This window comes from Nelumbo lutea, chromosome 5 (genome assembly GCF_056320005.1).
Source record: "Nelumbo lutea isolate HS-2025 chromosome 5, American lotus-T2T, whole genome shotgun sequence".
In the NCBI taxonomy this organism is placed as follows: Eukaryota; Viridiplantae; Streptophyta; class Magnoliopsida; order Proteales; family Nelumbonaceae; genus Nelumbo; species Nelumbo lutea.
This window is the reverse complement of record NC_142688.1, coordinates 9,290,315-9,305,154: the sequence shown is the minus strand read 5'-3', so window position 1 is coordinate 9,305,154 and position 14,840 is coordinate 9,290,315. Positions and strand designations below refer to the sequence as shown.

The 14,840-nt window shown below is 38.5% G+C and overlaps 1 protein-coding gene across 4 annotated transcripts in view; it reads left to right on the top strand.

Annotated features, from left to right (window-relative positions):
• Nucleotides 1–14,840, top strand: part of HOS15 (WD-40 repeat family protein) — a 39,596-nt gene that overhangs the window by 18,251 nt on the left and 6,505 nt on the right. For all 4 annotated transcript variants that reach the window (XM_088943941.1, XM_088943939.1, XM_088943942.1 and 1 more), the window contains exons 6-12: nucleotides 8,271–8,421; nucleotides 8,552–8,615; nucleotides 8,845–9,003; nucleotides 9,097–9,218; nucleotides 9,968–10,042; nucleotides 10,386–10,439; nucleotides 10,532–10,605. In XM_088943941.1, coding sequence (XP_088800067.1) covers nucleotides 8,271–8,421; nucleotides 8,552–8,615; nucleotides 8,845–9,003; nucleotides 9,097–9,218; nucleotides 9,968–10,042; nucleotides 10,386–10,439; nucleotides 10,532–10,605 — 699 coding nt within the window. The remainder of the gene's footprint in view (nucleotides 1–8,270; nucleotides 8,422–8,551; nucleotides 8,616–8,844; nucleotides 9,004–9,096; nucleotides 9,219–9,967; nucleotides 10,043–10,385; nucleotides 10,440–10,531; nucleotides 10,606–14,840) is intronic.

Genomic DNA, 14,840 nt, shown 5'->3' with positions numbered 1-14,840 from the left:
AGCCTCAGAACACATGACCCAGAGTTCTACTATTTTTTCAACTTACCAATTCTGTTCTGGCATAGATAGGGTCTCTACAACTGATGGATCCCATGTTCCTATTGCTGGAAAGGGATCTGTCAAGATTAGTGATTCTATTTCTCTACCCTCCATACTTCATGTTCCCAGATTAGGCACTAATTTGTTATCTGTTAGTAGTTTGACTAAGAACTTGAACTGCTCAGTAATTTTTTCTTCTGGTCATTGTATTTTGCAGGATCTAGATTCAAAGAGGACGACTGGGAGTGATTGTGAGGTGAATGGAATCTACCTCCTGGATGTACTTCCTCATTAGATCCATCATGTCAGTAGGGATAGTGAGTCAGGGTCTGTGGGTCAAATTATGCTTTGGCATAATCGTTTGGGCCATTTACCTTTTTCTTCTTTGAGTTTTTTGCTTCCAAAACTTTTTCAGTCTATTAGTTTTTCAAGTATGGAGTGTGAAGGTTGTCAACTTGGAAAGCATTGTAGACATTCATTTAAACCTAGTAATAAAAGATGTTATTCTTTTGATGTTATTCATTCGGATGTGTGGGGGGCCCTTACCATGTTCCTTCTATGGGAGGCTATCGATATTTTCTCTTATTTGTGGATGAATTCTCACGATACTCGTGGATTTACCTGATGAGATCCCGCGATGAAGTACCATCCTTGGTGAGGCAATTTCATCAGATGGTACTAACACAATTTGGAACAAGAATACAAGTGCTCAAATCCGACAATGCCAGGGACTATTTTGAAAGACACCTTGCCTCATATCTGTTAGAATATGGTGTTGTCCATCAGAGCAGTTGTCCCTACAGTCCACAACAGAATGGTGTTGCAGAAAGGAAGAACATACACATTGTTGATATTGCAAGAAGCACGATGATCACATCTACAATTCCAGTTCGGTTTTGGGGTGATGCACTTCTCACAATAGTATATTTGATTAACAGTGTGTCCTCTCGTATACTTGGATTCAACACCCCATTCAGTCTCATTTTTCCTCAGGGGGAGATGTTTCATATTCCTTTCAGGGTGTTTGGGTGTGTCTGTTTTGCACATATCCTTGGTCCTCACCGCTTGAAGCTTGATCCCAAGGCAAAGAAGTGTGTTTTCTTTGGATATGCAGAGAATCAGAAAGGGTACTGCTGCTATGATCCAGTCCCTGGGAGCCGATATGTTACCATGGATGTCACCTTTTTTGAATCCACGTACTTCTCAAAGAATCATTCTCAGGGGGAGTGTTTTAGGGAAGTGAGTCAACAGTCTATTCCTCTCCTAGTTCTAGTCCCTGTGTTTACTCTTGTGCTTGACCACCACCCTGTGTCACCTACCTTGCCACCTCCTTTGCATTCTGTTTCTCAACATTACTTACGACAGAGACTTCACAAGGAGGTTGGTTCCACTATAGCAGAACTCACATCACTTCCTGTTGATTCTACTAACACTGTTACAGATAACCTTGATCACCCTATTGCTCTCAGAAAATGGAAGAGCAAGTATATTGCTCATTGTATTTCATAGTACTTATCCTACAGTGGACTTTCTCCTTCCTACCGTGCTTTTCTTTCCTTTCTTGATTCAGTGTCTATTCCCAAGGGTGTTAGTGAGGCTCTCTCTAAACCTGAGTGGAAGACAACTGTGCAGGAAGAGATGGCAACTTTGATTAAGAATCAAACATGGGACATTGTGGATCTATCAGAAGGCAATGAGACAGTTGGATGCATATGGGTTTACATAGTAAAATATAAGGCAGATGAAAGTATAGAAAGGTACAAGGCAAGACTTGTTACAAAAGGGTACACACAGACCTATGGCATTGATTACTTAGAGACCTTTGCACCAGTTGCAAAGATGACCTCTGTTCGGATACTTCTTTCTCTTGTTGCTTCATACTCTTGGCCCTTGTTTCAACTTGATGTGAATAATGCTTTCCTAAATGGGGATTTGCAAGAAGAAGTGTATATGGATCTTCCTGCTGGCTTTTACAATGATATTGAAAAGGGAAATGTATGCAGGCTTAAGAAGTCACTTTATGGCTTGAAACAATCTCCCAGAGCATGGTTTGATAGATTCAGAAAGGCCTTGATTGCTTTTGGCTACACTCAGACTCAATCCGATCACACCTTATTTGTGAAGCGAAGGGGATCTTTGGTGTCAATCCTAATTGTTTATGTGGATGATATTGTTGTCATCGGGAATGATCTGAGTGAGATTGATTGTCTGAAAAGGAACCTACATAAAGAATTTGAAACTAGGGATCTTGGAGAACTGAGATACTTCTTAGGCATTGAAGTTGCAAGATCAAAACATGGAATTTTTATCTCTCGAAGGAAGTACGTCTTGGATCTTCTTCAAGAGACGGGGAAGCTTGGAACAAAGGCAATTAACACCCTTATTGATCTAAACCATAAAATCAATTCATTAGAAGGTGAATCAATAAAGGATGTTGGGAGATATCGGAGACTTGTGGGTCGGTTGCTATACTTGTGTATGACAAGACCAGACATTTCCTATGCAGTAAGTGTAGTAAGTCATTACATGCATGCTCCATGAGTCTAGCATTGGGAGGCAGTTGACAGGATTCTTGCTTATCTGAAGGGACACCCGGGCAGAGGCATATTGTTTATTGATCATGGACAGTTGAAACTAGAGGCTTATGCAGATGCAGATTGGGAATGATGCCTTGCTGGGGGGTAACCTTGTATCATGGAAGAGTAAGAAACAAACAGTGGTGGCAAGATCAAGTGCTGAAGCCGAATATAGGGCCATGGCACATGGAGTTTTAGAACTTCTTTGGATCCATTCCCTATTAGAAGAAATTGGTGTACAGGCAGAAGAACCTATGGTGCTATACTGTGATAGCCATGCAGCAATTGACATTGCCCATAACCCAGTCCAGCATGACCGAACTAAGCATATTGAAGTGGATAGACACTTTATCAGATAAAGGGTAACTTCTGGAGAAGTTTGTCTTCCATACATTGCTTTTGATCTGTAGCTCGCTGATGTTCTCACAAAAGGTGTTGCAAAGAACAAGCTGGAGCATGATCTACGCAAGTTGGGAATGTGCGACATTTACTCCCAACTTGAGGGGGAGTGTTGAGTTGGTCCGAGTTGTTTTTTATTTAGTTAGGAAGTTGTTGGTTTTAGGCCCATTAGTTTATGTTTTTTTAAGTTGTGACTGTTCAACTATATTAGTAGCCGCCCTACTAAGGGCGTCCTTGTAATATCTCATCCTTTAAGTTAAGTATAAATATAATGAGAGGTAGGTGGCTAGGGTTAATTCTGAATCCTGGTTGAGTTTCTACTCTTTTCTTCTTCTCCTTTCTTCTCTTCTGCTGAAATCTTCATCTTTCCCCTCTTTCCTTTCACATGAAACTCGACTAAATCTGCAATTAATTATTTCTACTGAGATCAATTTCTTTGAAAGCAAATCTATATTTTCAGGGCGCTGAGTTGATTTGCTTAGCTCAAGAAATGACCAAAAGTGAGTATCCTTCAACTTCCAGCTCTCTAACTCCTCATTTTACTGCTAGTTTCAATCCTTGTAACCTGAATCAAGTCTCCAAAACCAATTGGTCCTGAGAACAAAGCCACTACTACTCCTTGATGGTTTCTAAAGAGTAAAGACATCCCCTATGCCTTTGCTCTCCCCGGATTACGAAATGAGCTGCCATCAAGGTTTAGCTTCAGCGTATTTAGCTCTGGAGGTTTCCATTCTATTCTTACACTTTCTATATGTAGATCTGACTTCATGGAAACTTTTATGATTTGTAAATAAAGGAATTTTATGTATAACAATTTGTGCCAATCACCCCGGTACCACTCCTAGACCTTTCTAGCCTTCCCATAAAAATGACAAATTCTCCTTTTATACTTCCTATATGTCCCAAATTTAGGGTAGGGGATTCTTCTGCAGTACGGGGCTTCCCAAAAAAAAAAAAAGAAAAAAAACCAGAAGCCTACTCAAGCTATAGCATAAGAATTTGTACTATGCAAAGACTCCCTTCCCACCCCATTTTTAACTAAAGCATCTACTAGAACATTTAAACTCTTGGGGATCCACCTGAAGCTGCAATGAAGAAACTCTGAGCTGTCATATATTTCTTGCAAGAACATTTAAACTCCTGGTGATCCACCTGAACTTCTGCCTCTGAGGCATCTTGAGCAGAAACAGGGCAACTAAAAAATTGTTCCCAATTGGATTGTAGATGACTCCTCCAATTCCAGCTGCTGAAGGAAGGTCTTGTTGGGCCTTTCTTAGGCTTCTATCGAATCTTAAAACAAAAGCGCTTTCTGCTAGGGGTGATGGAAGGGTGAGGGTCAACTGGAAAGGAAAGAAGGATTTCTAGCAAATGTCTATGTAAGTCCCCAAATCTATAAACTGAGAATGCCTTGTTAGTCAACGTCCAAGAAATATGTTGAGTTAGAATTCTGTTTCTTAAAGAGTCTTCAGAGGATGATTTCTTTTGAAAGTTCTTTTATTTCTGTCTTTCCATAGACACCACATGATTGCATGAACTCCTGTGTTAAAAAAAGTAAAAAACCTTGCCTCGATCACCCATCTTCCTACCTTTCCGTTGGGAAATGAACTCACAAACAGAATTAAGGGGAACCCAATAAAAGCTGCCTTAAAATATTAAGGGCCCGTTTGGCACGTCTTTCTGCAGTCTTTTGGCTGTTTACAAGCTGGACAGACCGATTTTCGGTCTATTTCTGTTTGGCTCGCGGAAGATCTAGCCGCCAAAAGCCAGAGTGTTGAAAAGATGCGAAAAGCCCATTTTGGGCTGATTTAGGGAAGCTCCAAATGAAGCTTTTCGCGTCTTCTGCATTTTATTCTCGCGCGGAAAGACACGGAAAGACATGTCTGCCAAACGTGCTTCGGGCTGCTCAGATCTTCATGCAAAAGCTCAATGCATCTTTTGACTGCCAGAGCTACCAGAAGATCTTCCCAAAAAGACGCACCAAACGGGCCCTAGTCAAGCAGAAATTGCCACAAGCTGTGAGCTACTTTGCATTTTATTAAAAGGTGCCCAGTAGATTCCCCACTCTCAAAGCACATAATGCAAACACGGTGGGAGAGACACCACCATCCAAGTCTTTTCTTCTTTAAGATATCATAAGTGTTAAAAGAAGCTGCGTCTCAAATGAAGAAGGAAATTCTTTGAGGAACCATAGAGATCCATATCCTTCTAATGCATCTGCTAAGCAGTTGGCTGACCTTGAGACTCATCTATGTTTTCTATGTTTGGAACAGAAAATGAGTCAATAGGTGTGGGGGTTTGGTACAAAACTATCAGCGAGGATTGTTGATTGGAGTAGGGGAACTAGGAAGGAAGAATGGAGACTCAGAAAGGGCAAGGTTGGAAGAGGACAACAGGGAAGGTAAAATGGTAACAAAAAAAGCTTATTAGTAATCATCAAAAGCAAGATTTTATTGATGGGTAGAGATGATAAAAAAGTTGATAAAAAGAAGTGTTTGGAAGCAGCGTCAGCTGGTGGTGGATGCTTACTTAAGGCTAACAAAAAAAGACTTATGCCTTGAGGTCGGTGATGAAGCCAAAAAAAGCAGGCCTTAAAATGGGTGACTCTTGGGTATGTTCTACAAGAAAGACTTCTTGGTGATGGAGGTTCAAAGGTGGGCAACTAGAAAATAGAATGTACCCTTCATTGCAAGAGTGTGAAAGTTCTAAGAAGTCAAGTTTGTGATTTTCCCATTGAAGGAGAGGCTGACTGCATCCAGAAGGTGTGTGGAATCTAGATTCTGATTTGTTTTGTTTAGAACCATGGAGATCTTGGTGAGGATGTTGTTTACAGGCACAGTGCTCAGAAATTGATTGGGTCCAGATTTTTGGGCTTCCTCTACACCTATGGAGTGAAGTGGTGTGGAGGGTGGGGGATCTTTTTGTTTGTGGTGGCTAAGTGGGACCGGATAACTTGGGGTGTACTCACCCTAGAGGTTGGTTAATTTACTCACTCTCAAAACAAGGCTCTTAGGTCCACAAAAGAAGGGTAAAAATTGGGATGCCTCTTGCTTCAGATTACATTGCTTTATATAGAGAAAAATGTAGATGGAGCATTTAAGGCAAAGCTAGCTGTTAGGACATTCAATTACCAAAATAGTTGTTGGAAGCCCACTGGTGAGTTTAAATGTTGTTTCATTTGTCTTCTCCTTTGAAAATGATTTTGTGTTTCTTGGGGCATAATAACAAGTTGCATCACATATCCACTGGTGCAAAAATATGGAAGTGCAAATTCTAACATTTTTGTTTCGACTATCACTTATTTGTTTGTTTGTAATGTAGATGAAGCGAACTAAGACCTGAAGCAAAGTAAAGTAAAACCCAAAGCAAAATTAAGCCACAAATTGCACTCTTTTCATTTGCATTCCCATGCATTTGTCTAGTGCAAATGAAATTGCACTGCAAACAAATGGAGCCCGGAGGAATTTCTTACAATGCTATTTTTATTTACAGGAACTTGTTTTCTTTTCGATAAATTATTTTACGATAATAAGTTAATTCCTAATAGAGCTCATATTATTGTATATTCCCATTGTACGTTGCCTTAGTGTACATGGGCTTTAATCTCTGTAATTGTTTTTGTCATACTTTAGTGAAAACTGTTCTTACCTTCCTATTTTAATACCAAATAAATATCATAGTGGACCCAAGTCCTTGGTCTGAAATGCCTATTGAGATGTCTTTTCAACCTAACCCATGTTTTACTTAGTTAATGAGAACAAATCATGTATTAGATATAGGTGTTTATCTATTACCTTATATAAAGAGAGTTTTGACTCCTTTTTGGTCAACTCACAAATTTCTCCTTTCCACTTACAATCTCTCATTCCCACTTCTATCATCGTTTTCTCTCTTTCTCTGTGTGTTTGTGTGCGTGCGCATGTGCGCATGTATGGTAGCAGTTGTATGTGTCCAATCTAACCCAATTCTTGTCTTTCTCTCTCTCTCTCTTTTTTTTTTTTTTTCTGTATGTGCAATGCATGTGCAGTGTGGTTAATACACATCTAAAGAAAAAGAAAATCCCACTTGTAACTCTTTCAAAATAGATGCAAAAAAGTTACTTGTCTTTAGGTCATTCCCTTTATAATATCCAAGGATCAACAACTCTTTTGAAAACTATTTGTTTTTTTCCCTTAGTTTCCTGTAACAACTAAGAGTAGAAATAAGTGCTTCCCTAGTTTAGTCCTCAAAATCTTAGGAAACCGTTTAGCAGAAAGAAGAGTCATCTTTCTGCCGTTACTGATAAAAAAGTTTACCTCCCCTCATTTATAATTTTGGGCTCAATTTTTTTTAGGGTGAATAGGGGATCTTTCTTTTGAGCTCATTTCTAATTTTGTTCTAGCAAATTGGATATGTTTGATGGGGCATGGCAACCAGAAGCAATTGTTTTGTAAGAATAACAAATTTTGTAAAACCATAGAACTAGAATCATCAAGGCAGAACAGCCCCCTGATCATAACAACTGCACTTCAAAAGCTGGAAAGGCTGGGAACCACCTAGAAAACTTTGAAAGTTTGAATTTCTTTGCTCTTTTTTCAGCAAAGGATTTATTTAAAAGGGTTGGGGTGGTGGCGTGAACATCTTCAAAAGGAGTGGTATACCAAAGAAATCAGCCCCCTTGGGTATGGGAGGAGTATTTTGATATATGCAAATGGGCAGATTCTATTCTAGCTTTATTTGCAGGTCTTATTGGAAGTGGGGATTCAACAGTAGTGCAAAAAAGCTTAATGTAACTATTCAAGGTTTGATGTTGGCAAAGAGAATGAATGCTGACATCATGGTCGAAGGGGACTCTAAGGCAGTGGTTAGCTGGCTAAGGAACAATAACCAGGCAATATGGTAGCATGGACATATCATAAAGGAACATGGCTGGAAAAGAAGCTTAATGTAATTTTTCAGTGGGTAAAATGATGTGCAACTACTATTTCTGATGCTTTGTCTGGGCAAAGGGGTGTACAGGGAGCATTTTTATAGGTTGCCTGATTCCATGAACAATGCAGACTATGGTGGACGATGTTTTAGTTGGTACTAAAGGACATGCATTTCATTCTACACACTCAATCATTTGTAGATCTATAGCAGTCTCTGTTGCTTTTGCAATCCATCTAATTCATTGATTGTGGTGGTCATGTATTGGTTACTCTTAGCCTCGCCCCTCCCCCAATTTTGTTAGCATTGTTGTCCCTTGAATTTGCTTTATAATTTTGCTTCAATTTCTAGGTCGGGAGATTCAACAGCACGTATTTGGACAATTCCAGATGGACCTTGTAGCTCTAGTATGCAAAATGGTCCCCCTAATGTGCTGGTCTTGAAACATTTTAAGGGTAGAACCAATGAGAAAAGCAAGGACGTCACCACACTTGATTGGAATGTAAGTGTACAAATTAGTTCTGTTCAATTTGATGTTTTTCATATTCGCACATGCATTAATTCTTAACCTACTTGTATCTTGGGTTTTGTTCTTGTTTAACATGTGCCACTATTTTCTTTCCATTATGCAGGGGGAGGGGACACTCCTTGCAACTGGTTCTTATGATGGACAAGCAAGAATATGGAGTAGAGATGGTATTTGATGTTTCCTCTTTTTTCTATTTATCTTTTCTCCTTTTTTTATGATCTGTGGTTGTGAAATCTTGAAACACTCAATTCCTTGTTCCGCCTGTAATCTGTATTATTCTCTAGTTGATATTGAATTTTGTAGAAGTTGCTAATATATAGGCAGATGACATTCAACAGTTGTTCTATATGATATTCAAAAGTTTTACTTCTTATTTCCTGGATTTGTTTTTCACAGGGGAATTAAAGAGTACACTAAACAAGCATAAAGGACCCATCTTCTCTCTTAAGTGGAACAAGAAAGGTGATTGTCTTCTTAGTGGAAGCGTGGACAAAACTGCCATTGTGTGGGATGTGAAGACAGGGGAATGGAAACAGCAGTTTGAATTTCATTCAGGTTTCTCAGTTTTTCCCTCTTCAATTATATATCATTTCTTTCATTTGTCTTAATTTCTGAATGAAACCAATGTATTTAATATGAATTTTGCAGCTCCAACACTTGATGTTGATTGGCGAAACAACAACTCCTTTGCAACTTGCTCAACGGATAACATGATTTATGTTTGCAAGATTGGAGAGAACCGCCCTATTAAAACCTTTTCTGGGCATCAGGTTCTTTCTTGCTGTTGCCCCTGTTCTCGTCATACTCCCATTTGATCATCACTTGGATGTAAAAGAGTGTCAATTATGTAATCATTGCTTTTCTATACATTCTTCTTAAAGCATGTTCTATTTAATCAGAGTTGATTAATTATATCGTGCTGTCCACTCAGCTGAGTTCTTAACTGTGTCTAAATCTAAAGTGACCTGCTTAATGAGTTGTGGTTATCTAGTAGAATTGGTTGTGGGTGGGTACAAGATCAAATGTTTGTAGCCAGCAAGTCATGTTGTGTTTCTGACAGTGATTACTGCCATACTGGGTTCAGAGTATGAATTAAAAACTATTCTTTTCTTAGTTAAAGTCAATTGGTGTCTCTTGTGCTTGTCTGGTTTAGTACTTGATAAACTGAATTGTTATCATCAGGTGGTGAAAGTCTGTAAAGGAAGTCATTCGAAGTACTTAGCATTCAACTTCTACCTTCTATCATATATGTGAAATTGTGAACATACATTAGTAACTTGGTCTGGACCCAGATCCTGTTGGCTGAAGTGTTTGTATTTAACTATAATCCACTAGGCAATACCAATGTCTGTCATCAATTTACCTTTGCATTCTGGATCATACAACTATAATTGGGTCACATTGTCTTCCAATTGCAAATGGCCATCATTGCAGTTAGCAAACACAACTATGAAGAGCATGTGAACAGTGATGGTAGTTAGATATTAATCCTTTTGGTTCCTTTTCTTTTCTTATTTAGGGTGAAGTAAATGCTATCAAATGGGATCCAACTGGTTCATTGCTAGCTTCCTGCTCTGATGATTCCACTGCAAAGGTAATTGTTGTTCATTACTCAAGTATTTGACTGGTTTATTTACTTACAGTGCCATGACATAAAAGGTGACTAAAGGGTAGCCCAGTGCACGAGGTTCCTGCCACACAAATTAAACAGTTGGTAGCTTTGTCCTTTGTGATGCATTTAAAGCACATTGCGTGGACTTTGGTTTTGATTGTAGGCATATTTTTCCCTTTTTTCAAGAACTGATATTCATGTTGTAGTTTTGTAGTCAAGAGTTTAGAAGAGGAACATACCACTATGTAGATCTTCACACTGCTGTGCTTTTATGAAAATTTTCTTTTGTTTTTGGTTTAATAATTTGCATTGAATCATGTTGCAGATATGGAGTATGAAGCAGGACAAGTATGTGCACGATTTGAAGGAGCATGCCAAGGTTATTTTCAGCTCTTCTTCCCTGGTTGTTCTGATTTAAGATTGTTTAAGAATTATGCACAACTTTAATGAATATTGGTTAACTGCTTTCAGGAGATATATACTATTAGATGGAGTCCAACTGGGCCGGGTACAAATAATCCTAATCAGCCATTAGTGCTAGCAAGGTAAGCATTAATCCAGTTTTTGAGCAGCAGCCTGCATTTTTGTTTTTCATTTACTAGTATTCATCAGTTCGTCACATTATGTGGTGTCTTTCTTGTTTCCAAAACTCCAACTATTAATTCTTGAATTTGTGGTTTTAAAACATGCTTTCCTTTGGTGGGTTGCTATTTTGTTTCATGACGTGTACAATAGTCAGGGAGATTTTTTACTGTATGCATATTAGCTTATTTTTCTTCTTTTTATTTTTATTTTTATCCTGGACTCAAAGCCATCTTAATGTGGTTTGGTATGATCCATTGAAACTCTAAACCAGCATTTGTGAGAGGGATAATGGGAGTATTTGGTGGAAATGAAAACATGTTAATTGTTTCTGAAAACATCTTTTCTGTTTTTTTTTTCTTTCTTTTTTTTTTGAAAAAAAGGTAAAGTAGGATTTATTGCATAAAACGATACAACATACACCCAGAGAGGGGGGGGGGACCGCCCCCGCCCCCCAACCGGGAACCCAAGTACATTAAACCTCCTGCAGGCTCTTAGACTTCAGCACCAGGAATGTTTTCCAGTTCTTGAACTCATTTACAACAGATACCTAAGACCCCAGCTTACCAATATCAAGGCTTATCGGCTGAGCCGTATCTGCTTTTATTACTGAACAGCCTCCTGTTTCTTTCAACCCAAATAGTTCCAATCACTGCAGCAGGACTTGTCTTCCAAATAGATTTGCCTTTCACAGTATATGATTTTTTCAATAATAAATAAAAATCTGTTAGAGGAAAAGGATAGGATGCAATCTTAGGTGATAAGAAATCATCAAGACAAAAAAACTCAACAGCCACTGATAGATAATTAATTATTATTATTATTTTTTAATTCTAAAAATATAAAAAAAATTTAAAGAAGAAATTTCAATTGCTCTATGGATATGATAGATAAATCCATAGATCTAAAACATATTTAGTCTTTATAGGTAGAGAAAAAAATTACATTTTCAAATTTTTTGTTAATTTATATTTTCCCCAAATATCTTCATTAAATTTCCATAAATGTACTGATAACACAAAAAGAAATGTATATCAACATAAATTTAAACATTCAAGAAAAAAAGAAATCACAAGATATTATAAAAAATTGAAAAAATTCACCTATTTTTGCTATTTTTCAAAATTTTAAAACCTTTAAAATTTTAGGGGGAGTGTTGAGTTGGTCCGAGTTGTTTTTTATTTAGTTAGGAAGTTGTTGGGCTTTAGGCCCATTAGTTTATGTTTTTTTTTAAGTTGTGACTGTTCAGCTATATTAGTAGCCGCCCTACTAAGGGCATCCTTGTAATATCTCATCCTTTAAGTTAAGTATAAATATAATGAGAGGTAGGCGGCTAGGGTTAATTTTTTACAATCCTGGTTGACTTCATACTTTTTTCTTCTCCTTTCTTCTCTACTGCTGAAATCTTCATCTTCCCCCTCTTTCCTTTCACAAGAAACTCGACTAAATCTGCAATTAGGGATTTCTACTGATATGATACGATACACCCCGTATCGGGCGTGTTGTATCGAAATTTTAAACCTTGGTTGTGACATTTATTAGTATCACTATGACTGCTGTTGTCGGCATTTTAACATCCATCTGAAGTTTTTTTTTTTTTTTTATTGGCAAAGAAGAATTAATTTTATTAATCAGTGAAAATCTGGAGTCAAATTACAATACAGCCAACATTCCAACAAAGCCAAAAAAACTACAATTGAGCCCAAAATAGCTGCTGCCTATGGACCCCTTGCTTAGCTAATGAATCCGCCATTCCATTTGCAGTACTTCTGATCCATGTGAATGAAGCATTGAGTTGCCTTGCCAGACTTTCTATCTCTTTCATTGCGTGTCTATTTATCCAGGGACCATTACACCTTTTAGTTGTCCAAGAGATAAGCAGTTTTGAATCCCCTTCTACTTCCAAATTTTGAAAGTTTGCTTGCCTAGCGAGTTTTAGATCTTGTAACAGTGCTAGCAGCTCAGCCTTTTTTGAATCTCTTACCCCAAGAGGACCCAAGTACATTGCCAATACTTTCCGTGAACAATCTCTAAATACACCCCCTATGCCTGTCAGTCCCGGGTTTCCTGAAGAGCTCCCATCGAAGTTCAGCTTTATTTTATTACCATAAGGGGGCTTCCAGTCCATCACTTTTCTAGCCAGCTTGCAACCTTTATCTTTATAGAATCCACAATTTCTTCTTTTGACTTTTTTTTTCATTGAAGATCCTTGAATTTCTTTCCTCCCAAACAGTCCACACCACTGCTGCCCTAATTGCTTTCCACATTACCCTTCCTCTTTTTGTCGGTTGCCTTGGGAAGTTTGAGTTGAAAAGACTCACTATATCCTGAGTAGTAGTCTACCTACAACCAAAGAGAGAGCAAAAAGAGTCCCAAACAAAGAGCACAACAGGACAATGAAGCATTAAATGAGGTAGGGATTCACCATTTGCCAAGCAAAGAATTCACCTTTCCAAGGAAAACCTCCCAACACAATACTCCCTAGTGTCATTTACAGATTGAGTCAAGAAGGCTAACTGAAGTTTGTTTACCAGCTGAATAAGGGCTCACACTCATTATCCCTCCAACCCCTCTTGAACCGAAAATCCTAGCATAAACCTAATGAAGAAAAGGTTACGACGTGTGAGGTGGAATGAAATTTATAGTCAGACATTGAATAGCGGTCAGGATAAAAAAAAACTGAGGGGTTTCTGCCAAGCAAAGGTCTTCACAAAAAGGTACCTTAGAACCACAACCCACATCAAATCTGGTTAGATTAATAAAGGTTGGATATGCCTTTTGTATTGCTTTCCACAGTGAGCTTGAAGTTGAGGAGCTGGCCACTTTTTTATCCGAGCCATTATTCATCAGTCCATGAATGCTTTCTATAACTCTACTTATCTCTCTCCCAAGGAAACATCTAGAACCGCTTCCCTAGCAAAGATGTATTCCTGTGGATTAAATTCCCTATTCCAAGTCCACCATTCTCCTTAGTTTTGGAAACTTGTTTCCACTTAACTAGATGATCCCTTTTCTCATCTCCAGGTTTCCACAAAAAGTCCCTCATAAATTTCTCCAGATGTCTAGTAAGGATCCTAAAGGTGGAAAGGAAGTAAATTGGTAGGTTAGCTAAGGTTTCCCAGATTAGGGTGATTTTTCCTCCCAAGGAAAGGTAGTTTCTTTTCCATTGAGCCAATCTCTTTGTAAACCCCTCCACCACCGGCTTCCAAAACATTTCTGATCTTGGGTTCCCTCTCAATGGTAGACCTAAGTACTCCAAAGGCCACTGTTTAATCTCACACCCCAGGATTTCAGCCAACACACTTAAATCTTCTTCCAAATAAATCCCTGCTATGCAGTTTTTTCCCCAATTCACCTTCAACCTAGAAATAGATTCAAAGGAAAGGATGAGCTCTCTCAAGTTTTTTATATCCTCTTGACTCCCTTGCAGATTATGATGATGTCATCTGTAAATTGCAAGTGAGTGATTGTCACCTCAAGCCTTCCTACCCTCCAACCTCTAAATAGGTTAACCTGATCAGCCTCTACAATCATCCGACTCAGGAATTCAGCAACTACAGTGAACAGGAATCGAGATAAAGGGTTCCCTTGTCTCAAGCCTCTTTTAGCAGGAAAGAAGTCTCTAGCCACTTCATTAATCAGAATCGAGTAATGCACTGAGCTCAAGCAACCTTTTATCCACATCCTCCACCGTGCAACCAAGCCTATTTTCTCCAACAGCTCAAGGAGAAATGACCAATCAACTAAATCATGTGCCCTCTCTAAGTCCAATTTACACAGCAGCCCCTTACCTTTTCTTTTCCTCTTTTCTGCTACACATTTGTTTGCCACTAGTATCTGATCAATTATTTGTCGCCCTTCAACAAAGGCTCCTTGAGACCATGAGATCACATGTGGCAACACTTTCTTCAATCACCCAGCTAGAACTTTTGCAATGATCTTATAGAGGCTCCCTACTAGGCTTATTGGTCTAAAATCCTTTGTAGCTTTTGCCTCTTTTTTCTTGGGGATTAAAGCATTGAAAGTTGAATTAATTCCTAGAGAAATTTCCCCCTCATGGAAGAACTAATTGAAAACTTCCAATAGATCTTCTTTAATAAGGTGCCAATAATCCTGATAGAAAGCCATAGAAAATCTATCTAGACCTGGGGCTTTCGCTCTATCCATCGAATAAAACAGCCTCTCTAATTTCTTCTAG